General features: G+C 42.3%; 1 protein-coding gene across 3 annotated transcripts in view; it reads right to left on the reverse strand.

Moving 5' to 3' along the window:
- The window catches only part of MYO16 (myosin XVI), a 3,167,675-nt gene that overhangs the window by 559,589 nt on the left and 2,581,241 nt on the right, over positions 1–26,845 (reverse strand). For all 3 annotated transcript variants that reach the window (XM_069636567.1, XM_069636564.1, XM_069636566.1), the window contains exon 28: positions 24,101–24,203. In XM_069636567.1, the coding sequence (XP_069492668.1) occupies positions 24,101–24,203 (103 nt within the window). The remainder of the gene's footprint in view (positions 1–24,100; positions 24,204–26,845) is intronic.

Genomic DNA, 26,845 nt, shown 5'->3' on the forward strand with positions numbered 1-26,845 from the left:
TGTAATTTTCTCCAATAGACGTTCGCCAAAGATCATTACTTGAACTGCAGGTGACCATAAATGTGAGAGAGTTAAATGCCTCAAATATTTGTGATTTACTATTCAACAAAAGTTCACATGAAAAACTATACAGCAGAATTTTTATGAGCAAGGTTGGTAGACCTACTGGCCCAGCACAGATGCATTTACCCAACCTACTGTAACTACACTATTATTCCTGCACTGAAGTTCTATTGCACAAAAGTTGTTCCAGCACTTACCTATGGCCTAGAGGTGGTCATTCATGATAAAGGATTTTTTTTTTATTTTAACACACTCGAGGGAATGATGTGCATGAAGGTACTTGAGTCGGTGCATTCGGTGCCAAATTATATTCTACATCATGAGTTAGGTTTGGTCTTGCTCCAAGTCATAGTGGCATGTAAAACACTCAATCTATATGCCACGACATATGTCCTGCCCCCCTCAAATTTATTTCAAGATCTGAAAAAAACTTAAGTGAGAACAAATTAAAATCATTAACTGAAATGTGTTCATCTACTTAATAATCTTTTAGAAGAGATTGGACACTGACGTCATCAAACTTACTCCAAACCCCACAAGGGTTTAGAGAAAGCTCTATGAGAGAGATTGGTGTTTAACTGTTGATTGTATAACATGTTTTTCACACTATAGGGAGTACTCACAACTCATCCGAGAAAGAAAGAGTCTTTCAGATACATCTAGACAAACTCATTGAAGGAGTGTGGTCCTATGAAAGGATTCAGATAAGTACGGGAGGGTGTATTGCATCGTGATTGAAGAGGGAAAAACGAGCATAGGGCATCACAGCCCAGATACCACATTGACCCCTTGTAAACACGTGGCTTCTGTAACAAAATACCAGTCAGGCATTGCATACGGTAGTCTGTTGCAAATTTCTTTAAAAAAAAACACTCTGAATTACCACCAACCAAACATTGTTCAGCAGATAAAAAATAGTTTGTAGACCATCGTGTCTTGGACACTAGGAATGGTACTTGCTTGCTGCAGGGATATGATATGTTATTTATAACACGCTTAATACCCAGAGGTGTCTAAGCGCAGACCCGGGGATCGAACTTGTGGTGCTCTGTGTTGTCTTGCTTCTAAGGCGAGCACTTTGCCCCTGAGCTATCCTGCCTTGCACATTCTGCCGTTGTTGTTCTAGCACACAAGATGACTATTGCTCTCATTCTGTTGTCTGACTTCATTCCCCATTAGAACATCCCTATATGCAATGCTTTCTCTGATGCTGACAGGAGGAGATGGGCGATTTTGACAAGCGCAGATTGTTCCCTCCTATAAATACACATGTTGCCTCCCTCACACCACTTACTTGCAGAAGAGCTGTCATGATTAGTCACACACATAATGAAATGGTTCTGCAGTAGGTGGCACAGTGACTAAACTACTCATTTGTTTTGATTGAATACTTGTTACAACTCGGTTTTGCATAGTCTAAAAATAGGCTCAACGACTGTTCTCAGTCCATTTTAGAAACCGCTCAGACACAGCAGTCTTTTCCTCTCAAACTATGGGAACTAGTTTAGAGTTACAAGCACGTCTTAACTTGTGCAATACGAACATGTACTTTGAATATATGTTAAAGGCATATTCATAATGGAACGGGTGTGTGCATGCACACGCATGTGTGTGTGGGTGTGTGTGTGCGCGATATATCACCTTTAAATAATGTCCAAAAATCTGTATTTATTTATATATTTAATTTAATGTATTTTATTAATTTATAAAGCGCAGCACAGTAGAATGCTTGCAAAATTTCGGGTACAGATTATACATAGTTACATGGGTTATACATAGTTACATGGGAACAGGAGGTTTTAGGTGAACAACAACGTTTTGACAGCTTTCCGGAACATATAGAGAGAGAGTTCTGCTCTGAGAGAAGTTGGCAGGGAGTTCCAATGTCTGGCTGCAATAAAAGGACACCTGGCCCAAACCTGCTTTGACATATTTCACTTTGGGAAGCAAAAGATGATGGGAGTAGGGTGTTCTGGTGGGACTGGATGAGCTTGCCTAAGTTAGCTTGTTGGAGAGGTAAGGGGGGTGTGTTGGCAACACACTTGTGAGTGATGTCTAGCGTTTTAAAAGGGATGCTTCTCTAATGGGGAGCCAATGGGCATTCTGCCTTGCTGCGCTTATATGGTCCCTTTGGGAATGCTGAGGGCGGCTCTGAGTGCATTATTCTGGATGATCTGTAGTTTTGTCAGGAGGTGCCAGCTAAGAGGACATTGCAGTAGTCCAGTTTTGACCCAATGATGGCTCTGGCAATAGTGAGGCAGGTCTCGGTGGACAGGTAGGGTTTAGCTGCATTGAGTAGTGTAGTTGAGTAGGCAGACGAGGATGCGCTGGCGCTAACTAGTTGGGACATTGAGAGGATGGCGTCTCATTGGACTCCTGAGGTTTTGACTGATGAGGATACAGGAATGTCTATGTTGTCTATGGTGAATGTGGTGTATTGGCTGTTGAGTTTTTGAGTTTTCTAAGGGTTTCCTGTGGCTCAACCAGAAGGATTTCCATTTTGTCTCCATTGAGGCACAGCCAGTTGTCAGCCATCCAGGCCTCAATGGTGGAGTAGGCTGTATTGAGGGTATTTCAGATGGAGTCGTGGTTACCGGTGAGGGGGAGTCGGACTTGAGTGTCATCTGCATAGTTGAAGTGGGCTATGTCGACGGAGTCAAGGATGTTGAACAGTGGTCTCGTGAAGATATTGTAAATTGTGGGAGAGCTGCACAAGCCCCAAGGGACTCTGCAGTGGATGGTGGCGGGGGTGGCATGCCTGTTCTGAAAAGACTCTCATCGCTCTTCCTTCTAGGAATGAGGCAATCCAGGCTGTGGATTTCTGCAAGAAATGGGCAAAGGTAGTGAGGTGGTGACAGAGGGTGCTGTGGTCCACTAAGTCGAAGGCAGCTGACAAGTCTAGGGGGAGGAGAAGGGCCAGCTTACCTAATCCCTGATCTTGTCCAACTGGTTTTTTAAATCAAGTAGTGCTGATTCCGTGCCATGGCCAGGTCGAAACCCGGTTTATCCTACTCCTAGGATGTGATTAGTTTTGAGGAAGTGTTGGACCTGTAGATAAACTTCCTTATCTAGAATTTTTATTAAGAAGGGGACAGTTGTGATGGGCCTGTAGTTGTTGGGTGCAGTGCGGTCCAGAGAAGTTTTTTTTAGGAGTGGCCTTACCCATGCGTCCTTAAGTTGTGAGGGAAGAGGCCTGAGGCAAATGAGGCATTTATAAAGGCGGTGAAGATAGGGGCAAGTGTGGCTGCGCATTCCTTGATAATAGTTGGTGGGCAGGGATCCCCTTTACATTTTGAAGGTTTAAGGCCTTTTAATAGGCTAAGGACTTCAGGTTCAGAGACTTCACTGAAAGTGAAAGGGGGTTCTCTGATGGTTCTTTGGGGTGGTAGTGGTAACTATGTGGTGTGGGGTATTCAGGCAGTTCTGATTGGTCTGGATTTTGCTGTGTAGGAGGTCTATTTGTTAGTTTAGTGTGGCTAATTGAATGTTGGAGCACAAGGCTTCATCGTGGGTGAAGGATTGCACAGGGGGTACTGGAGCTTCACGTTCCCTTAAAATAGATCAGATTGTCAATCCTAGTGTTGAAGGAAGCACCTTTGGCTAAGGAGATAGCTTTTTTGTATTTGACTGAAATCTTGTTGAATTCTAGTTTTAGGGATTCAGCTGGATTTATTTGCTAGGTGGTAAGGGCAATACGTTTACTGTTTTGGAGTGCAAGTAGCTCTGGGGTGTACCATGAGTTTGATTGTCTGATGGGTTTCACTCTACAGGGCATTAGAGGGGCTATAGCATTGACTACTTGGGTTAGTATGGAGTTGCATAGGTCAGCAAGGACATTGGGGTCCTTGGAGAATGGAGGCCTGAGTAGGGGTACTTCTAGAAATGGTAGAAAGTTGTCTTTAGTCAGTTCCTATGTGCTAGGTGCTAGTGCAGGAGTTAGAGGGATGGTGGCTTGTTTAGGTTTCTGGGGTGGGGTGTTAAACGGAAATCATATAGTGCCTCCTTTTGATTTATATTGGCCTAAGCCTAGTCGCTCTATGGGGAAAACCGCGCTGCAAAGTTCCGATTTTGGATCGACTTCGCCGCCATTTTAGAATCATCTGCCATTTTGATTTCTGTTCGCGTATTCTTTGTTCTAAAATGGTGGACTGTGTTTTCAGCTTGCAACCAAGCCTCCTGACCTTTGAGTTCTGTTAATGTTTAGGCTGTCCAAGAGCTGACTGTTTAGACTGGGTGAAGAGACCTTGCGCTCCATATGAACTGTCATCTAAGTTTTGTCTGCGCACACAATCCTCCTCCTTGTATAAACATTGGGACAATATAAAGCAAACCTTGAGCGTGGACACAGGCCAAATGCAATTGTGAGGAAACAACAAACAGTGCTTGCTGCAGGATTTGAGAACATACATCGTCATTGTGTCTTCATGGAAATACAAACCTATTAATCCTTTGCATATTATTGTATAAGCTGTATGTGAACTAGGCACGAATTCTAGAACTCTAGACCACAAATTATTAATATGCAGAGAGGCTGGACAATATTACTCAGTATTGTATAAAAGCACACATGTTTCTAATGTCCAGCACTCTCTCCCCTCTATTTGATGGGCTGGTAAACATTAAGGGGTGTTGAGAGCCAGATAGCTATCTGTGTTTCTTTGTAACTGTACAGAATAAAGATCTGTGTATCTTTTTAGCCCGTAATTGGTGTATTTCCTTTTTGTGGTACTCAGCCTCAATATTTCTTTGATTTTACAGATGGCGCCTGAATAGGGACCCTCAAGATTGATGCCATCTCATTGAAGTGTTGACGTGGCTATCGGACCGGGATCGGATGGTGAGAAAGGGGGCCCCTTCTTGGATGAGACGCGACACCTCAACAGTACTGCACGACCCGATACCTGGACGGTGAGCATGCGGTCCGAGATGGCATCTTAACAAGGGTCCATATATCGAGGCGGGCAGTTTTGCCGAAATCACCAACTACGAGGGTCCTCTGTTGTCCTTAGTAATCCGATCGGACCTCCCTTAGTCCCTTGATCAGGTGAGTCGTGCACCGATTCCTAAGTATCCTGATATTTGATTTGGCGCATTATTCTCGCGAGTACAATTATTGCCAGGTAACAACAGTAATCTGGCATGCCTGAGAAATTGTCTGCCTGTTTCAGGGCATTATTCCGCAGAGACAGACAATCTTTGGAATTTGACCGTCTGGCACCACAGGAGGGGTCGCCGGCATGGACTATGTACTGTAAGTACGGCATTGGTAGTATAGTGTTCAATGATATTTGGCACAGGCAAACTAGACATGCTTCCGCACTTCAGTGGCCAATCAATGGTAGCTTTGTGATTTCTCGCATAGAATATTTAGAATCTATATTGTTAAAGAAAAAAGCTAGACCTGCAGCATTTGTTGTATTACAAATTTGGAAAAAAAAGCTATGCAGCAGCTTAAAAATAGAGAGAAACATGCGCGCCGACATATGTCGAACGCCGAGAAAGCATTATTGTATGATCAACAAAAACAGTCAGTGTCAGCTAGAAATATGGATAGGGCTTTTCAACTTGGCATACAGAAAATATACCTGTCTAAAGATTTCCATGCGTCAGATGAACTGATTGACAAGCTTTTAAATGAACGAAGGCCTGGTGCCACTGCGCCACCTCCTTATGTACCTATTCCTGTTGCTTTACCTCTTCCTGCTGTTGTTCCTCCTCCCGTAGTAATTTCTGCACCTCTTATTACTCCTCTGCCACTAGCTATTGCTCCTCTTCCTATTGTTGCTCCTCCACCTGTACCTCCACCTTTGCCTGCTGCCATGGGTTTGGTAGATTTGTCTTTTTCACTAGTGTTAGCACCTTCGTTACTTATTGTACAAGATGTGTCTACTCTTTCTCTTCCAAGTAGTTCTGCTCCGCTCGTAGTTGATAAGGGAGCGGAATCGAAAATTGTAACTCGTAATACAGTTTCTAAAGAAAGAAAGCGAGATCTGAATGCATGGGCTGGACAGTGCATGGAGAAAGGTGAACAATCTGAGGTTTTTGCTATACTCTCTAATCTAGAAGGTTTTCCTGAGAAAACTGTTTTTATTGAAGGGCTTGGAATTCATTTATCTATAATGTGGAACAAACTGAATGATGAAGATATCCCACAAGGGTTGAGGGATCTGAATGTTTTAGCATATTCAAGAGATACTGCGGAGAAAGTATATGAGCACGTCGAGAGGGTTTTTGAGTATAGAAGGGAGTTGAAAAGGTTACGGAATGGTGAAATAGATGGTGGTAGTTTGGGCGCTATGTTTGTACAGAAACGGTTCCTTTCTCTTTGTAAATCGATGAGTGAAGAAACACGAATTTGCACAAGAGATGCACTTAGATGGATTTCAGACGTGTCGATATCTCCCGTAGAAGTATATGGCATGTATAGTCAGTATACGCCAGAAATGCAGAGGAAAGTGATAGAGGTTATGGTAGAATACTTGCAGGATGAATGTATAAAAAGAAAGATTTGTTTTGGTATTTGGTTTTATAAAGAAATAGAATCTGTCTTGCAATTGTCAGTATTCACTTTGGGTGATATAGATTTGCTATTTCCTGTGCTCCTACCTGCCGATTTGTGGAAACAGATTAGGACAGTAGACAATGTACCAGGGTTAGGGGACACATGGGATAATTTGGCTAGGCAAGATAGAGAAAGGAAAGCTTGTGAGAGACCACCACAGATGATACTGACTTTGCCTGATAGAATAGTGACAAAACTGAAAGCCTTAATTCCTGAGAGAAGGATTGTTTGGGACAAACTTACTGCTTGTATCCAAGCAAAATCTGAGGGTGCTACCAAATTCTATAATCGGTTTGAACAAGTATTTTCAGATTTTAGTGGACAAGATTTAAGCACGGAGTCTGGAAAACGATTATTTGTGGACAAATTTGTGTGTGGATTGTTACCTGACATCCAGTCGCAAATTATGACTTCTGAGAGCGCTTGGCAAGCTAAGTCTCAGTCTGAAGTGTTGCATATGGCTCAGTATTATGAAAACCGAGTCAACAATGAGAAGGAAAGGATTGAAAAGAAAAAGGGAGACTTGAAAACTAAGGTGTTGTTACAACAGATCGTTAGAGGACCTAGAGGGGGTAGTACACAGTTTCGGGGACAGAATGTACCACAAGGTAATGTGCCTTTGGGTCCTGTACACATGAACCAATGTGCTTATTGCATACAAGAGGGTCATTGGCGAGCACAATGCCCGGCCCCTCCAGCAGAGGTCAAATAACACATTATGTATCATGGGCAGACGATCCAGAGGCCGCCCCGGGGCAGGGGGTCCTGGTAGAAGCCAGTTTTCTCAGAATTCTCAGTCCTTTTCGCAAGACAATCGGCCACCGAGTGTGGATAATAGAAACATTTTTGATCATCCTTCTACAGCTTATCTCTCTGAAGAATTTCCCTTCGATGATATATTGTTTCGCTAGGATTACCCAAAGCAGGGTTTGGAACCGACGCCTATTCCCGTTAATCAGAAGGGTCCCTACGTTGAAATGGTAGTGGGAAATAGGAAACATCTATTTTTGATAGATACAGGAGCACAGAAGTGTTCCATTGACCATTCACTGGTTCTAGACATTCCACTGTCAGGGCAAACTAATGTTTCTGTAGGGTTTTCTGGTACGCCAGTGGTTAGTCCGGTTTCTCTGCCGGTACCGATTTCACTGGGTCCATTCATGGAACACTGTCCATTTCTTTTGACATCAAACTGTGGTGAGAATTTGTTGGGGTTAAATCTGTTGAAGGAATTAAATGCGGTTATTCATTGTTCTTTGGATGGAGTGCGTTTGACGATTTCAACTCAACAATGTTCTACCTCACAGTTTCTGACTAGACCTTTGCCGCTGGAATTTAGTGACATTCCGGAGTGTTTATGGGTGATTGATGACAATGATGTCGGTGTTTTACAGATTGAGCCTGTTAGAATCATTTTGAAACCAGGAGTAAAATTGCCACGTATTCCACAGTATATGATTTCAGTTGATGGTGAGCAAGCTTTGAAGTGTATAGGTTCCGATTTTGTACACTGTGGGGTAATTGAAGAAATTGCAGATAGTTTGTGCAATAGTCTGAGTTTACCAGTGTATAAGAAAAGAGATAATGCAATTCCTTTTTGTTTTATTATTGATTTACGCGCTATCAACAAGATTGTTGCTCCACAATTTCCTTTTGTGCCTGATGTGACAACGATATTAACAATGATCCCAGCTTCTGCTAATCATTTTAGTGTCGTAGATCTTAAGAATGCCTTCTTTAGCATTCCTATACACAAGGATAGCAGATACCTGTTTGTGTTCACCCTAGGGGGAAGCTCGTTTACATTCACCCGTGCGCCACAGGGATACACGGAAAGCCAGAGCATTTACAGTAGGGCTTTGAAAGAGCAGCTCGATACACTTGAGTTGCCTGCTACTTGTACATTGCTTCGATATGTCGACGATCTTCTTTTGGCTGCAGATTCAGAAAGTGCTTGCAAGGAGGGCACTGTGTTGTTGCTTATTCATCTAGCAAAGCATGGACATAAAGTTTCACTGAAAAAGTTTCAATATTGTCGACAGGAGGTCGCCTATTTAGGCTATCTCCTGTCAAAGGAGGGAGGAAGATTGACACCTGAACGGATTAAAATCATTTCTAGCATGCCAGTCACAAATACACAGAAGGAAGTCAGAGCCTTGATATGAATGACTTCTTACTGTAGACACTGGATCCCGAACTTTTCACTAGTGATCAAACCAATGTTGGCTTTGACAAAGAAGGGCATTTCTTTGCCATTGCCGTAGAACTTGGAACACCAGAAAACTTTTGATCTGCTCCAGACCGCATTGGAACACCAGAAAACTTTTGATCTGCTCCAGACCGCACTGGGTTCCGCACCGGTTTTGGGCACACCAAATTACGAAAAGACCTTTGAGTTGTATGTGCATGAACATGATGTATGTGCTTTGGCTGTGTTAACGCAGGAACATGGGGGGAAGAATAGGCAGTGCGGTTACTTTTCCTCCACCCTTGATCTTGTTGCATGCGCTTTACTGAGATGTCTGAGAGCTGTCGCTGCTGCTGCTGCGTCTGTAAAACAGAGCAAGGGTATGGTCCTAGGCCATGCTTTAACCTTGTTGGTACCTCACTCTGTAGACGTTCTATTAAATAGAACGCAAACATAACATCTCACTTCCGCGCGATTAACGAGATACAAATTGATCTTGTTTGCACCGCATATCAACATTAAGAGATGTTGGGTACTGAATCTGGCTGAATTATTACCTCTTCTGCAAGATATTGCTTGCAGTGACAAAATGTCACATGACTGCCTTTATACCACAGAGCAAGAAACTGAAGGCAGGATTGATTTGAAAGATACACCTTTGAATGATACACAAGGGGAGCTGTTTTGTGATGGCTCCTGTTTCAAACTTCCAAATGGTACATCCACTGCTTCTTATGCCATCACTACACTAAGCACAATTGTGGAAACCAAATGAATTTCGCATAACTCTGCGCAAGCCGCAGAGATTATTGCATTGACTCGAGCTTGTGAACTTTCTGAAGGGCTTAAAGTAAATATATATACTGATAGTCAGTATGCTTTTTGGGTGGTTCACAACTTCGGTAGACTTTGGGCAGAACGAGGTTTCTTGACCTCACATGGAACGAAGATCCAATATGGCACCTTGATAGTTCAGCTACTCTCAGCGCTTGCATTTCCCACTCAGCTAGCAATTATGAAGTGCGCAGCACATCAGAAAATCATAGACGATGTAGGAAAAGGGAACACTTTCGCTGACCAGATAGCCAAAGAAACTGCTACTGATCTCTATTCAGATATGTACACTACAAGGGAAGCCACAAATGTCTGTACTATAGATGAAGGAATTGATTCTATAAAGAATATCCAAGCCGATGCCACTCTAGAGGAAACCAAGTAATGGGCTAAGAGCTGGGCGAGGTTTGGATGATGATGGGGGCTGGGTGGATAACTTGGAGGGAAAATGGATGTTGCCAGATGCATACGTCACTATGATGGTTTCAATGGCTCATGGTCGCTAGGAAAATTTGCAAAATGTTAGGAACTGTCTGGGTAAATGTTAACATCCCGAAAACTGCTGAGTGTTTTGTCCAGAGTTGTATGGTCTGTCTACAGCACAATGTGGGGAAGGGCACATTAACACCAAGGGGTAGTTTTGGTCCACCCTCTGTCCTTTTTGCGGTAATTCACTTTGACTTTATTGAAATGGAGCGTTGCAATAATCTCAAATATGTTCTCGTAGTTATTTGTGCTTTTAGTAAGTGGGTCAAAGCCTTTCCTGTAAAAGATGCCACAGCAATGACGACAGCGAAAACCATGGTTAAGGAATATTTTCCTAGGTTTGGTTTGCCGAGGGTCATCTGGTCAGACAAAGGTCCACATTTTATCACTGCTATAATTCTACAAATATTTGCAGGATTACAGATCGATAAACGGTTCCATTTGGCCAGACATGCTCAGAGTGCCTCAATGGAATCTTGAAAAACAAACTCGCTAAGATGTGTGCTGGCACCAATTTGAAATGGCCGGACACCTTACCCATAGTGTTACTCTCTATGTGCACGACCCCACAGACTAGGACTGGCCTCTCCCCGTATGAGGTGGTAATGGGGAGGCAAGCTAACATTTGGAACCTTCCTAAACCTAGGGCTTTAAGGGATATAGAGCACATACTTTTTTGTGAATACTGTGAACGGTTAACTCAAAATTTGTATTTGATTCATCAACAGGTGCGAGAAGCCCTCCCAGCCAAATACGAGGGGCCAGGTCACAGCATCCAACTTGGTGACTGGGTGATGATTAAGTCAATTGAGAGAGCAACCTGTCTCGCACCGCGGTGGAGAGGGCCCCATCAGGCCCTATTTGACACACAGACTGCTGTAAGAGTAGCTGGAAAGAAACACTGGATCCACGCTTTGCATGTCAAGTGGCTACCTTTCCCTTTGCCACACAATGAAGATAAGGAGAAACGTACTTGCTTTGTTCCCAGCGATCATTCAGCATTGAGCAGCACTGAGGGTGTTTCGGAGACACTCCCTGAGCCTGCGGGGCCTGGGGAAACTGTTGCGTCATCTCCACACTCTTCTACAGATCCTTTTGCATCTTTGTCTGGTTCTGCTGCAAATTCATCACTTCCATCAGGAAGCAACGACACACTGTTTGCAGATCACATGGTACCAGGAGTCACAATATTCAATCTGCGTCCGCGGCACTAGTCACGCTGTATGAATACGACTGTGCCCACCGGGGAACGACTACGGAGCATGTCCTTTGCCACTTTCTGCACGGAAGGAAGTAGGTGGCTGGGGATTGGGAAAGACTAAGAAAACACGTGATCAGGAGATCACCAGCAAACGGACTACAGAGATTTTCGCAGGAATTTATCAGAGAAGAGTTTCAAGGAACAATTCCTGCTATTGAGCCCTACTTTTGCGGCATAAACAATCGTGTGTGTGGCCAACAATGACAATGGACGATCAAATACATGGACCTTCAAGACGTATTGTCTTCTTGTAATTGTGTTAACCAGTTTCATAGTATTAGCTGCCTTAGGATTTTGGTACATGGAAGAAGTACGCTCACTTGAAACATTCTTGCCTATTGAGAATGTTCCCACTGTAATTACACCTTTTGTGCACCTGCACACTCTATCTCCTAGGGACTCTCAACATAGACAGAGTTATCATAAAAATACATTACTGCTTATAATGAACGCAACTCATGCCATTTTGAACAGAACAAACTGGTTCCATGTGATAATATCCCCACAAAAATATTGGCATACAAAAATGTTGCCATATTTTTGCAGCGATATTACCCCATGGAACCTGGGGGGGACACCCCTGCAACCCCCATATATTTTAAAAGGGGGCATGGGACACCCCGCAACTCCCCATCCATTTACCCCATAAATTATCCCCACCAAAAATATCGCCCTTGGCTGTTCCCGACGACCATATTTATGGCGATATTTTTGGTGGGGATAATATTACCTGATACCAACAAACTGCTGGATTTGCTCCCATTTAGTGCAACATGGGGAAAAAGGGTTGGGCTGGTATATTCATACTTTGCCTTTAACTACTGCATGTTATGCTTCTCTACGGGCACTATTCTTTGGCCGATGGAATGATAGCATTTCAGGGAACTTTGATGGGACGAATTTGAATGAATTTGAAAGGCGAGTCCTGACGGCTTTGGGATGCCCACTCTTTGCAAATAGGAGCAAGCTCAATGTTGCTTCTATTAGGCCTTCTGATAGACTGTCCCAACCTTTTCAATCTCTGATTTCTTTTAAGATGGCTCCTATAGGTAATAGGGATGCCACGCCACCTTCCTACACTGTTAACCATGGCCCCAACTCAGTTTCTTTCTGCATACAAAGGAATGGTACTCAGTCAATGGGCGATTTCGAGGGTTGCACTAGTGTTGCAAACTTGACCAGTGAGGACAGACCTTTGTATGTAGGAGACCCTGTCTACTTTGTTTGCGGTAATGAAGCTTATCCATGGCTACCTAGGGATGGGCAGGGAACTTGTTATTTGGGAATTCTGCTACCAGGGGTATATGTAGCCAGTACCATTGAAATCTCTAGGGCTCGTCCTAGGTGGGACAAGAATGGCGATTCTCTGTCACAAGTTCTGGGCGATGTAGCAAAATCCGTTGTACCTTTTTGGGGGCAGATCATGAATTCCGAGGACATCAGGAGACTAGCAAGAGTACTGGAGAAAACCATCAACCGGACCACTGACATACTCTATAACATGACTCTAGAGCAAAAGGCAATCAGATTAGTGGTGCTACAAAACCGGATGGTATTAGACGTCATCTTGGCTGATCGTGGTGGAGTATGCAAATTAGCGGGGTCCGCTTGCTGTGTTTTCGTACCAGATTCCTCTCCAATCATCTTTAAGGCAATACAAAATCTGCATGTTCTAAGTTCAGAAGTACAAGTTCCCGAGGGAAACTGGGATCTTAGTGCTTGGTTCTGGGACTTCTTACTATCTTGAGGTTGGAAGCTCCTCTCGGTTGTATTGATAGTTCTTGGTATTCTGTTGTTCTGCTGTTGCTGTATACAATGTCTTCCTGCCATATGTTCAATGTTAGGGGGATGTTGTGCACAGGCAATGGGAACATTAGGACCAAAGGTACACGCACCGGAAAGAATGACCAACACATTTGTGATGAAGGAAATTTCAGCTGCAGATCTTATGGCGATTGATATATCTGATGTATGTGATTCAGGATGTATGGACATTGAAACGTGGAGTTACTCGTGAAGCGACTAATTTCTAGTTTAGCACTTGGCTTAGGCCAAAAGGAGGGTTTGTTAAACGGAAATCATATAGTCGCTCTATGGGGAAAACAGCGTTGCAAAGTTCCGATTTTGGATCGACTTCGCCGCCATTTTAGAATCATCCGCCATTTTGATTTCTGTTCACATATTCTCTGTTCTAAAATTATGGACTGTGTTTTCAGCTTGGAACCAAGCCTCCGACCTTTGAGTTCTGTTAATGTTTAAGCTTTCCAAGAGCCGACTGTTTAGACTGGGTAAAGAGACCTTGCGCTCCATATGACCAGTCATCTAAGTTTTATCTGCGCACACAATACTCATCCTTGTATAAACATTGGGATAATATAAAGAAAACCTTGAACGTGGACACAGGCCGAATGCAATTGTGAGGAAACAACAAAAAGTTCTTGCTGCAGGATTTGAGAACATACAGATTTGAGAACATACATCGTCATTGTGTCTTCATGGAAATACAAACCTATGTAATTCTTTCGTTATTATAAGTATACGCTGTATGTGAACTAGGCACAAACTCTAGACCACAAATTATTAACATGTAGAGAGGCTGGACAATATTACTCAGAATTGTATAAAAGAACAAATGTTTCTAATGTCCAGCACTCTCTCTCCTCTCTTTGACGGGCTGGTATTCATTGCGGGGTGTTGAGAGCCAGATAGCTATCTGTGTTTCTTTGTAACTGTACAGAATAAAGATCAGTGAATCTTTTTAGCCAGTGATTGGTGTATTTCCTTTTTGTGGCACTCAGCCTTCGATATTTCTTGGTTTTTACGGTGAGGGATAGAGAAAGGGATGATGTGATGGTCTGTCCATGGGCAGGGCGCGTTGGATCCTACGGAAGGTGAGCAGTTGAGGTTGGCAATCCAGTCTGGAGTGCGGGCTTTGATGTCAGTGTGGTTGGTGACACATTATGGGAATCTAAGGTTTACTAAGGCCCTGGCAAGTTTATCGGCTTGCCGGTCTGCTAAATCAGTGAGGCCTAGGTTCAGGACCATCAGCAGGATGATTTTTGACGATATGTTAATGTTGTCCTCAAGGAGGTGGAGGAGGTTATCATGGAAACTAGTTGTTGGACCTGGTGGACGGTAGACGATGTGGAGTGTGATGGTGCAGGTGGGGGAGGTGCAGAGGTTGAGGCAAAGGATGTTGTTGTTGTTGTTTTCAAGAGAGGTATTGAGCTTCCTGGAGGGCAGGGACTATTTGGCTATGAGGGCCACTCCACCACCAAAGTTATTTAAGCAAATCTTAAGAGATGGTATAATTCCATCTAGCTGGCAACACATCTATTCTGCTCCTTGTCTTTAAAGGGGGGCCCACACTTACACTGCCTAATATTGACTTTTGGCTATGGTAGGTCCAAGTCAGAAAGTATTTTCTTTTTTGCGTTTGAAAAAGTTAAATGCTTGGATTCGAGAAAATAGGATCCTCTCACCTTTTCAAACTGGTTTTCAGAGCGGTAGGAACACCTTGACTAACATTAGTTTATTGAAATATTTTATTACAGTCTCCAAGCAAAAGAAGAATGATCAATTACATGTATGTTTATAGATTTTAGTAAAGACTTTGATATGGTTTCTAGACCTCAGTTATGGGCTAAACTTAAGAAATGGGGTATACATCCAGTATTATTGCATTTTATTACTACCCTCTACTGTGACACTACAGTTAGAATCAAAGTCAACAATGATGGTGCTCTTACCCCAGACATTATTACAAACATTGGTATTAAACAGGAATGTGTCCTAGCTACAACTTTATATAACTTATATGTGGCAGATATGGACCATCACATAAAGTCTGTTCATAATTTTCCTCCAAATATTGGGACTACTGCTGTTACATGGATCAGCTACGATGATACTATAATCATGGACCGCACCCCAATAGGATTACAAAGATCTTTCAATGCCTTAGTGGAGTATGCCCAAATAAACCACCTACAAATTAATGAAGCAAAAACCAAAATATTAATATTTGGTAGCAAAACTAAAATTGGCATACCGCCCTGGTACATCAATGGCACCAAATTGGAAGTGGTGAACACTTATAAATACCTTGGTTTCCCAATTAAGAATGCTCCTTGTAATGATTTTCATTGCACCAACCTTCGTTTAAATGTTTTAAAAAAGTGGATCCTACTTAGGAGCATCATGTATTAGAACGGTGGCAATACTATTGAGAGACTGTTAAAGGTCTATACTAGTAGCATTACTCCTAGCATTCTTTATGGTCTTGCAACAATACCAGAAAATAAATTACAGCTAATTGATGAACTGGAGGCAAAAATATTACATTCCTTGAAAAACTTCATATGGATTTGGAAGAGACATTAATCAATCATAACAGAATGATCAATATCAAAAGGAAAGCAAACAATATGATTGCTGTATGTGTATGAGTATTTATTATCTATATAATTGTGTTATGAACAAAGAGTATAGCACACAAGCCTTTAGATGGGCAGCTCCTTGCTCTTATCTGACCAAAATTTGCTCTAAAGAAATCAGAAGATGTATTACTTATCTTTGTTATAACATCTTACCTACTCTTGAGCATACATGGTGTTGAACATGCATCCCCAGAATGGAAAGGTTATGCCGATTATGTGGACTACTTGTTAGGCATTATTAACCTGGTTACTAATATTACACACATACAGGATAATCATTTTTGGGCTGCAATTATTTTGGCTGAATCTATTGTTATATCTGGTGCTACCTTCTATGTTTGGAAGAATGCTTCCACCCTAATAATTTCCATTTACTGAATTATCCAAGGTTTTTAATGTTTTTAATATTGTTCATCTTGATTTTTATAAATGTACTTTTTGATGATATGAAGCATTATTTAGTGCTCATATTTATAGCTCTGTTGAGGAAATGGTTTTGTATTTTGAATTTTAATATGTGTAAAGGTTTGCATTAACTATTGACACAAATACATAATAAAATTCAATACAAAACTATAAGCATGACCAAATGCACACAGGTGACTTATTTATCTATTTTCAATGGAACCTGTGCATTTATGTTATCAACTATATCAGAAAATGAGTATTTCATTTGCAAAAGATGCATGCATGTCGGGGAGGTTCAATGGTAAAACCCTAAAAATTCAAACATAACGGTACCCATTTTGATGCACTTCCATCCCCTACACAGCGCTGCAAAAGAATGTCAAAAGCACTGCCTGCTGTGCCACTTCGGTAACAGTATATTGTGCATATACCATTGCTAGTCCTAAAGTTGGAATGCAAGGAATAACTGATCTTTCATTCTCTTTCATACTTCCAGAACAACACATGAGCATGTAAATTATGAGGAATGTATCATTAAAATCTAATTTTCAAATACGCACACCGACTGCAGCAAAGAAGGGCAACAACTTTCAAAACGACCACCTGCTGTCATCGCAGGCTAAAGCATGAAGGAGGAACCGTGCAGCTGGATAATATGCTTACTCTCTGAAAAAAATACTCCTTTTTTCCTCTTGAATTGACAGTTAATAACTAGTTCACCTCTAGTAAACATTAGAATATTAAATTCATTGAGTATATACCTTTAAGGTACTTATACAACAATGATGCAACAGCACATTTTTTCTAAAATATCCATAAATAGTTTGAGGAATGTAATCACGTAGGGATATATTTGTGACTATGGATCATTAGCGGGTATAACCAGCAAATACAAACAATGTCTATCAGCTCATGCAGTTTAAGGGATCCGCGTGAATGTTGCTAAGCAACAGGGCGAAGCAGCATATCCTGCATCAGGTAGCCATGGGAACAGTTAAAATAGTCTAAAATGGCGCTCGTGTGGATCAGCGAAGCCGACGCGAGTGACTACTTTCCTTTTCAAGTAAGTGGCGTCCGTAGCCGCAGTGTATTTACCGATTCATAATATTGCGATTTTTGATTGTGGACCAGAATACGTTACATGATACAACATAAATTGTAAAATACACTCGTTAACTCAACTTAGTCAAACATAAACTTCCTCAAATGGAGGAGTAATACCGCGTTTGCACTATGGTGCTGGCAGCACGACATGTATAAAGAAACGTTGCCCCAGCTTATTAGCAACTTATACCTTTGCGTTCATAAATTGTAGAATATACGCGTTATCTGAAAGACAATTTTATATCTCTCTCTTGGTAACTGATAAGATAACAATGGGATTTGACCCAACACACTCTTTCTGAATGAGAAGTCAAAGACCACCGGTGTGAGTAAGTTTTGACATGGAGTAGCCGTGGTTTTTACTGCACACATTATTTAGTGAATAACCATGACTAATGCATGATTTGTCTTTTGTCTCCTGTTTTGTTTGCATGTCTCCCCTCTCTACCCCTTCCCGTTCAACAATTCTCTTACAACTTATAAATGAATGTTTGTGCTTGTTATCTATACAATTATTTTGATGTTCTTATATTATATTACTTTCAATGCATGTCTTTTCTTTTTGCTTTTGCCTTGAATATGTATGCCATAATACATTGTTCTGCATATCTAATTTTGTATCAGTTTGATTACACCAGCCCTAATTTGAAAAAGGCTGATGTGGGCCGAAACACGTGTAATTAGAACGGAAATGTTCATACTACAGATGAGAATAAAATGCATCTACAATAACCTTTTTTAAAGGCGCAGTGTCCTGCATATCTTTGTCACTATTTTTGACAGATTTCTTGTGGCTTACCTTCGGTCCAGTGGTTTGCGACCCATAAATGAATGTGAGGAACAGAGGGGTGATTCCTGTCCCCAGTTTGGATTTGGTTACAACTATTTTTTGCATTAAGTTAATGTTGAACGAGTCACCCAACAGACCAGCTGTAACCCTAAACCCAGCACTCTTGTCTTAATCTGCAGCTGGAGACTTGAGAGAATGGATTTGGGAAGTGATCTCTTACCAAACAAAGCTCACGATGATGCTGTTGAGAGTTTGTACTGGATTTGACATTAAACAAGGCTGGCTGGAAATGTATGGCATTACTCATGTTTCCCTCTGCAGCTTCGCATATCATCAAGGGGCTTTCTAAGAATGCACTTGTGCTGTGTCCTTCTCTCCACCCACAGTAGAATATCAGAAGCATTAAAACGATTTTAAAGACAAAGGGAATTATTTCCCAAACCCCCAGCGTGTGGAAAGAGGTGCTAGAAGTAGGTATCACAGCTTTCAGACACTTTGGGGCATTTAAACATTTTTGGCAGCAGATAAGAGGTAAAGGGCCTGATTTAAAGTAAAATATTGTGCAACATTTTTAACCTCCAATTTTGGGAGCCAATTAACTAATCTTGTGGGATAAAAACAGGATACTAGGGACGATAGAAAACCTATATGCACTGATCTTCGCCTCCATAAATCGCCCTGCATGGAGATATATGGTTCTCTTTAAGACCAACCATTTCTTCCATAATTTGTTACCAATGGATTGGTATATGTTTTCCGGGGTCATTATAGGTGTAATACTCACTCCCAAATATTTGTACTCTTCCACTTGTTCCAGGGGTACCCCAGCTATCTTCCTAACTTTGAGGAGGCAATTTATTGAAATAAGCCGAAGCAGGGACCAACAGTGCAAAGAAAATAGGATTGCACATGGCACGCCCACATCATGCCCCTAGTGCAAACCAAGGAGCCACCGAAATCGAGTGTTTTGCGCACATTTCGACCTTTGACCCTAGATGCAGTGAAAAAACACAAATAGCATGGCAAGTACCCACAAACAATCACCATTAGATGCACCCATACCAACCATCAACAACCCCATGAATGAAATGAATCTGCGTGCCCCAAATGCACCGTGCACCTACACCCACCATTCCTACTCCCCATACACACAAAAAAGAGCCACACACATGAAAATGGCACCTACACCCACTATTCCAACTCCCTGTACACCCACCAAACTGAGCCAGCCACATGCAAAATGCACCTACAACCACTATATCCACGCCCTGTACACCCACAAAACAGAGCCACCCACATGCAAAGTGCACCTACACCCACTATTCCCACACCCTGTACACCCACAAAACAGAGCCACCCACATGTAAAGTGCACTTACACCCACTATTCTCACCCCCTGTACACCCACGAAATTGAGCCAGTCACATGCAAACTGCATTTACACCAAACCACCCTAACCCCTGTACTCTCACCAATCACCACACCGCACATATTACCCCACACTCACGCATACCCCACAACGGAGCAGCACACACAAAGTGCACCACAAAACCACACAAAACAGCACCCATACATCCCCCTTGAATCCAAAAATAGGGCACAAGTCCAAACCATATAAATGTCACATGGCTGTCACCATCATCACACACCAGTGGGGGCACAACAGTGGATGTGAAATGTCCACCCCACTTAGCAGCCGTAGGGTGCAAAATGCGGATGCCCCACATTAACCTGTATGTGTGCAACAGGAAGGCAGGAAGGCAACCAACCCACACCAGGCTCGTGTGCCCCCATTGCATATGCCACCCCATTGCCCTGAAGACAGATTGACGCTGAAGTGAGACCCGAAGCTGTGGGTCATGTGGGTCCCTGCCCCTGGCAGGTGCCCCGGGGAAGAGCTTGATTTGCAACTTGAGGTGGACCATGACACACTGTGCCATCAATCCTGACCACTGGGCACCCACCATGCTGAACAAAATGGCCAGAGTTGAATTTGAGTTACAACTAAGCACATTAGCTGGACGCACAGGCAAGGATAATGCAGTGAGGGGTTACAGTGGGCCTGGCCAGGGACACGGCATAGTCCTCGTGGGACTGCACCCCACAAGAACTCAGCCACGAGGAAATCAGGACATAAGGTCTTTCTTACTGTTGAAGTGGTAACATTTTTGCGAGACTGGAACTTGCTGAGGTTATTTGTATGACTAACTAATTTTAAAGTTTGCATGATTAACTGATCTTAAAGTTTTAACATTTTGCTTGTATCCGTTTTTTTATCCGTCCTTTTGTTTAAATATTTTTTTTCTTTTCGTTTATTATATTTTATTGTTTGCAGAATTTTAGTGAAAAGTCAAATTTGAACATGATGTGTTTTGACTATATCACAATAAATGTATTTTTTTTTTAAACTCAGCCCTTTGCCCAAATGAAAAATCCAACACATGGCAGTACACAGCCCAATATCTAACAAATTCCACCAGAAGTGTCACCACCTCCAGTGTGCAACCACAACACCCTACTGTAACCTGTTCATGGACATTGAGCAAACATCATCTAAACTGCAACCTGTGTGTGTGTTTCTATACAAATGAATGTCCACAATCACTGATACAATAGAAGTGTGCAATCACATCCCCACCCACCTTAGTTCACCGGTTGGACAGATACAAATACTACAGAAATGTGTCTCACATGATGTACACCATGGAGAAATCAATGACCACATACATCGGAGGCACACATGGTGGTGTTGACACGCATTCACCTGAAGCACATGTACAGGCTCAAACACCCTTATGCACACAAGGCACCTCCACTGGGGCCTCCCACTGGGGCCTCCCTCTGGAACAGCCTCCCTGCTCTCTCAAACTTTAGCAGGATCACCTAAGGTTCCAGAAGCAACTCAAGACCTTCCTCTTCGCTTCAGCTTACTCTCTCTATCTTCCCTGCTGATGCTCCTGTCTGTTGCTCTATCTTGTCACTGGGCCACCCACTTAAACTCACAGGCACCAGCCTCATGCACTGCCAGTAGCCCCTAGCACTACCTCATGGCCTCCAACCCACTTAGGGACTATATCTGCAACCCTACAGTCCCCTTCCTCCCTGCACGTACTTGAGCCACCACCCAGGCAGCACGTACTGCTTTTTTTCCACTGCATTCTCTGACCCCCCCTCTAGCACTTCTCCTCTTCCCTCCCCCTTGCACTTGCATGATCTGAATGACGCAAGACCTAGCAAGATTGTTTGTTTTGTCCTCCCCCTGTCTAACCTTCCTTATCTTGTGGCACCTAGAAACACGTGTGTCCAGGCACGTTATAAATGACCTATTATATCATATCAAATGTGGTTGTATGCCTTTACATATACTTTGTCATGGCGCAACAAAGCATCAGATGCATATCCCATCAGACTTTTACAGACGCTGGCTACGTTTCCATATGTGTGTGTGTGTGTTATCAAACAAACCATGCATGATATTATTTTTTGTATTGTGCAAATAATTTATGTGTGTGTGTTTAAACACGCTTTACATTACACCATTAAAATACAATTCTTGTTAACAAATACAGATCATCACTACATACTATTAATTCAAAGATAAAACAAGAGTAAAATAAAGTGTTAATATCAAATGATTCGTAAAAACTGGCCATCATAAAATGAACAGTGCATTCTTACAATATCAATTTTGCTCTTCTTTGCCAGGCCAGGCCAAGGCCTCTTCCATTTGCAAAATACTTTTTAGTCTAAAGAGGAGAATCAGATAACGCCTCCTAAGTCCCTGGTATCCAGGACAAATAATGTAAGACATGTTTTACCGTTTCCTCTGAGTTGCCGCAGACTTTACATTGTATGGTTCATTTTGCAGTAAAGTTAGCCACCTTAAGATTATTTGTATGAAGTTGGAAGAACAGTGCACGTGCATACCCAGGTTTCACACAATCTAAATAGGGCTCAAAGTCAACTGTTTGCTTAAACAATAAATAAGGTGCTTCAGTCTTTAGAATGGCACACACCCTTTTCATATTCCTATTTGATTTAACTAAATTCTTTGAGCCAATTGGTAACCCTTCTAAACAGGACCAAAAGTTTGGCAACTCCAAGTTCACTAACCTTGTACGGATGTGTTTGAGCCATGGCAGTAAACTCGACCCAGTCACATTCTGTAAGTTAATAAGCGTTTCCCTGTATTTTGCGAGTTCAGGTGTGCACCACAATCTGGTCCAAAATAGCAATGGGCCTCATTCCGAGTACGGCGCTAACCAATGGCGCTATTAACGCCTTGGTTGACGCCGTACCCGGACCGGCAGCGCCTTGGTGGTTGGCGGAATTACCGCCCCATTCCAAGGTTGGCGGGGCGGTAATTCCCCAATCCCCATTTACCCTTCCCCATTCCCATTCTTGCCCCATAGGGCATAATGGGAGTGGGGAAGGCGTCAATTACGCCACCGTAAATTACGGTGGCGTAATTAACATCAAGGTCCCTTAGCGCCATGGTATTTAACGCCTGCTAAAAGCAGGTGTTAAAAGCACCATGGCGCTAAGGGAACTCGGAGTATGGCGGTAAGGGATTACCGCCACCGCTCTCGTTAGCGGTGGCCGCTATCCCTTACCGCCATACTCGGAATGAGGCCCAATATCTTACTAGCTGCTACTTCCCACTTGGGCATGAAATTACATTATCACTGCAAACAGGCCATTGGGGCTCCCTTCGATTGCTTGAGTAAGGACCTCAGGAACTGGTTGTAAGCCACCTTAATTTGATCGCACGTGCAATGACCCCACAACTTAGCTCCATATAAAGTTGATGCCCACCCCTTACTTTTATACAGTGTCACTGCTAAAGACATGCTTGAAAACCAATTGAGTGCAATCAGTAACTCTTCTACTATCAATCAGCTTTGACGAAGACCAGTACAGGTGAACCTTCCAACATCTTCAACACTGCAAAAACGGAAAAACTCACACTCGTCTTTTCTACTGGAGTCATCATCAAACAATATTATTTGTACAAATATGTTAAATCTATTCTCATCATCGAGGGATTCCTTCACTTAATTCAGCTGGCCATCAATTCTTAACTCAGTAACAATTTCTGTGGCTGTGCAAAATTTTGCTGGCATATTTTTGTGAAATTCATAATTGTACACTCTTCTTTTTGCAATTATTATTCAACTACACTTTTAGCGACATCACAGAAAGGACATTCTGAAAACAGAAAGTGCAGTATTTATTAGCATCAACATTAATCGAAAACTCTAATATAGTAGGGATGTTCATGTATTTTTCTGGAGAAAATACCACAATAATTGTGTTAACATGCTATTTTGTGGCCAAATAATCAGAGAAGTCAGGTTAACACTTCTGAATTAGTTTGCAAAGCAATCTACAACAATCGTTTATCTTCAGGTTTTTAACCAGCAAAATAAATGGTTTAAACTAGTTTTAAAAAGTTGCTGGTCTTTGCAGAAAAATTAAACTGCAGATAAAAATGTGATGCAGATTATCAAAGAAGTTTTAACATTGTCACCTGCTTTACCGAGAACATCTCCATCTACGTCCACTTTGTTTGACCTTTTGCAGCATTTCTAAGGGTGTTATACACCGTGCAAGCCCTGTTTACAGACTTCATTTACAGCAAATATAATGTTTTTTTAAATGTAGTAAAATGGTGTCAAATTAATTTATTAGCATTTACTGCAAAGCTTACCAACTTGTTGAAAATTATTGCTGACAATTGTTGATTGCTCAATTTTGCATATCCCCTTTAATAACTCTCTAATGTCCTTTTAAGTTCAGCACATGATGGTATGCCAGTTGGCCTCATCCAAACACCAGTAAGCAAGCTAATGGTATGAGACTAGAGGAACAGTGCAGGTACGTTTACCACCCCAATGTAAGTGGATTTGCAAACGTATTTGCATTTTAGACACCCGTTTTTAAAATGATTGCTTTAATAACACACCTGGCTTCCTTGAAGTTTACACTTTTGTAGAATCTGACGACATTTCTCCTCCGCTGCTGACTTTGTTTTCTCTCCAACTAGTGTCTCTGCCAGTTCTTTGTACCTGCAAAAATGAAGTGACTGCTCAATCATATCATGCAAATGAGAACACATACAATCTAGTGTATTAAAGTATAAATATTAATATTTAATTCAGGATGGCAAATAAAGGTTCAAAGTTACATATAATTAGCAGTCCCAGGAATACAAAACAAGGTGACTTGTCCAAGGTGTGAGGCAAAAAGAAAATGATTCAGCCACTTTGACTCCTTTGGTTATTTACTGGACCTTGACTCATCTCCACCATGACCTGTTAATGACATCATAAAGGGCATTGCAGATGACATCAACAGTGACATCATTGCAGCACTGACCAGCATGCATTGCACGGATAGCATGCCTTGCAGCCATGTTTGGAGGGCAGTATCCATGCATAGAGTAACCTCAGCGAATGGTCTTCATCAATTCTCTTTGGGTACTTTGAGTAAGTGTGAGTCCTGCAGACATAGCCTATATCTTACCCAATGTGCACCTAATGTCCTCCACACTGCACCTGAAGTAGATTACCTGCAGACATTTGCTTTGGGTACTTCACACACTGCTGCGGCCATGCTCTGGCGGCACTGCTGTCAATCCCTGGGGAAGTACCCCTACCTGCAGTGCCCACAGAGTATGCCTACTGCCAAGCAGCAGAGTGAAATGCTGTTCTTTGACTTTCCCCAAAAGCATGACCTGTGTGTGGCCATGCTTCAGGTGTCGATCACTTACCTGCTGTCATGATATGGGCACATTCTCTATGTATGCAGAGCCTTCTGCGGTGCCCCCCATGCCGATACCTGTGATCGTGACGGTGGCTGTGTGCCTGCGTACAGTGCCACCACTTCCTAGAGGACATTTCCCTTTCCTGGATGAATTATGGCTGTCTAAAAAGTAATGTGATTTTGGGCAAAATGAATGCAACATGCCAGGGATCGCTTGTGTGCCATCCCTCAACTCGCTAATAATGGAATAAGTCAAATGCTAGGTTTTTCCCTGTATCATGCCATTTAAAATGACTTAATTATTATAGAACCTCCTATCCTACCAAGTCTATCGTCTGAATATGGCATATAACCCCAAGTCGTCTCACACCAAAAGCATTAACCAGCTGTTCACCCAACTGACCTAGATTTTTGCAAGTTGACATTGTGGATATTTGCGCTACTGCAACCAGTCCACATCAGGACAAACAACCGCAAACAAAATAATATCGTACATTGGGCCTTTAATGCACTTTTACAAAACATTATAGGAAGGCAGAGTTTGGCCAGGAAAGGTTGGCCGTTTAGCCCAGTTTGAACCCCTATAACACGAGCATGCAGTAAGGTTGGACCTGAGCTTTGTAGAACTGGCTAGCCGGATATGTGGTCTCTTGTTCCCTGGGTTAGGGGCAACCGGATGCATCCTATGTTGCTCTCTTGAGTCTGCTTCTGCCCTCTTTAGACCGCAGAAAGGGGAGTAGATGCCAACAGTGATAGAATCCTAATGGAGTTGAGCCCCAGCCCTGGAGACTTTAACTCGGCTTGCAAACACGGCATGTGTTTAGTACATTTAATATGCAGTTCACCCACTGTAGGAGGGGAAGAGATTCGATGGTTGGGAACACGAAGAGCCCTTCTTGCTAGGAGAATGCTGGAAATACCTATTTTCATTACAAGGGTGCATACTTTGGCAGTGTGCTCATTGTTACAATGGCATCGTTGTTTTTGAAGTCTAAAGCCGATACCAACTGCCACTTCTACAGAACATCTGATTACTCCATAATTATTCCCATTTCTCAATGCCATCATTTAGTGGGCCCTCCTAGTCTTTCAACAGAACATTGGTGAGTCAAAATATTTCAATTGCAACAGACATTGCCAACGCAGCAAAATTATTGTTCGCAGGCAGCATCCACCATTGTCACGTGAAGCAGGGTTTTTCCATGCCCCAAACAAACATTCTAATATGTATCTATGTGACATATCTGATATCAGCCTACGACTCATCAATGAGAGTATCACAGCCATCCAGCTGTAAATCCAATATTTTCATTGAATGCCAGCTGGCTCACAGATGCAGGAATGCCAATGAGATATATTTTTTATTTTGTTTTATTTAATTGTACAAGACAATTTTTACAAACAAAAGACAATCAGAAAACCCTAAGAAGGGCACTAAGAAAAAATTGTATTCCAATTCCGCTTCAAAGATCCCTCCGCTTGGTCTGGAGTTTTGCTTCAATTAAGAAGCTCCTTCAGTTACAATACTTCAAAACCAGGCCAGTCTCTTTAGTTCTCCTTCGAGACAGGAAACAGGTGAGATATTTAGTACACTGTACACTACCTTCAGCATGTAATTTTACAAAATTCTGAAAGACTGAGTATACAATACCCCATTGCAGACTGGACACCGGAGGCGGAGGCTGCTGGAGCAGTGCCCCCAGCAGCCCTGCTGGGCTTACCAGAAGCAAGGTAGGCTTCCAGCCCTATTTTGCAGCTACTTTTGCAAAATATCTTTACTCTGCCACCTCACGCGAAAACCACGTGTTATTTACCCATTTGAGCACCAGAGCTGCTGTAAGTGCTTTTTGTAGCAATTTATGCAATTAAAAACGAGAATTGCCCCAACTACAGCCTAGTCGCCATTAGAACACACGAGGTGTTCCCTTTCAAAAATGGCCGTCGG

The sequence above is a fragment of the Ambystoma mexicanum genome, chromosome 7p, assembly GCF_040938575.1.
Source record: "Ambystoma mexicanum isolate Mex_15411 chromosome 7p, UKY_AmexF1_1, whole genome shotgun sequence".
In the NCBI taxonomy this organism is placed as follows: Eukaryota; Metazoa; Chordata; class Amphibia; order Caudata; family Ambystomatidae; genus Ambystoma; species Ambystoma mexicanum.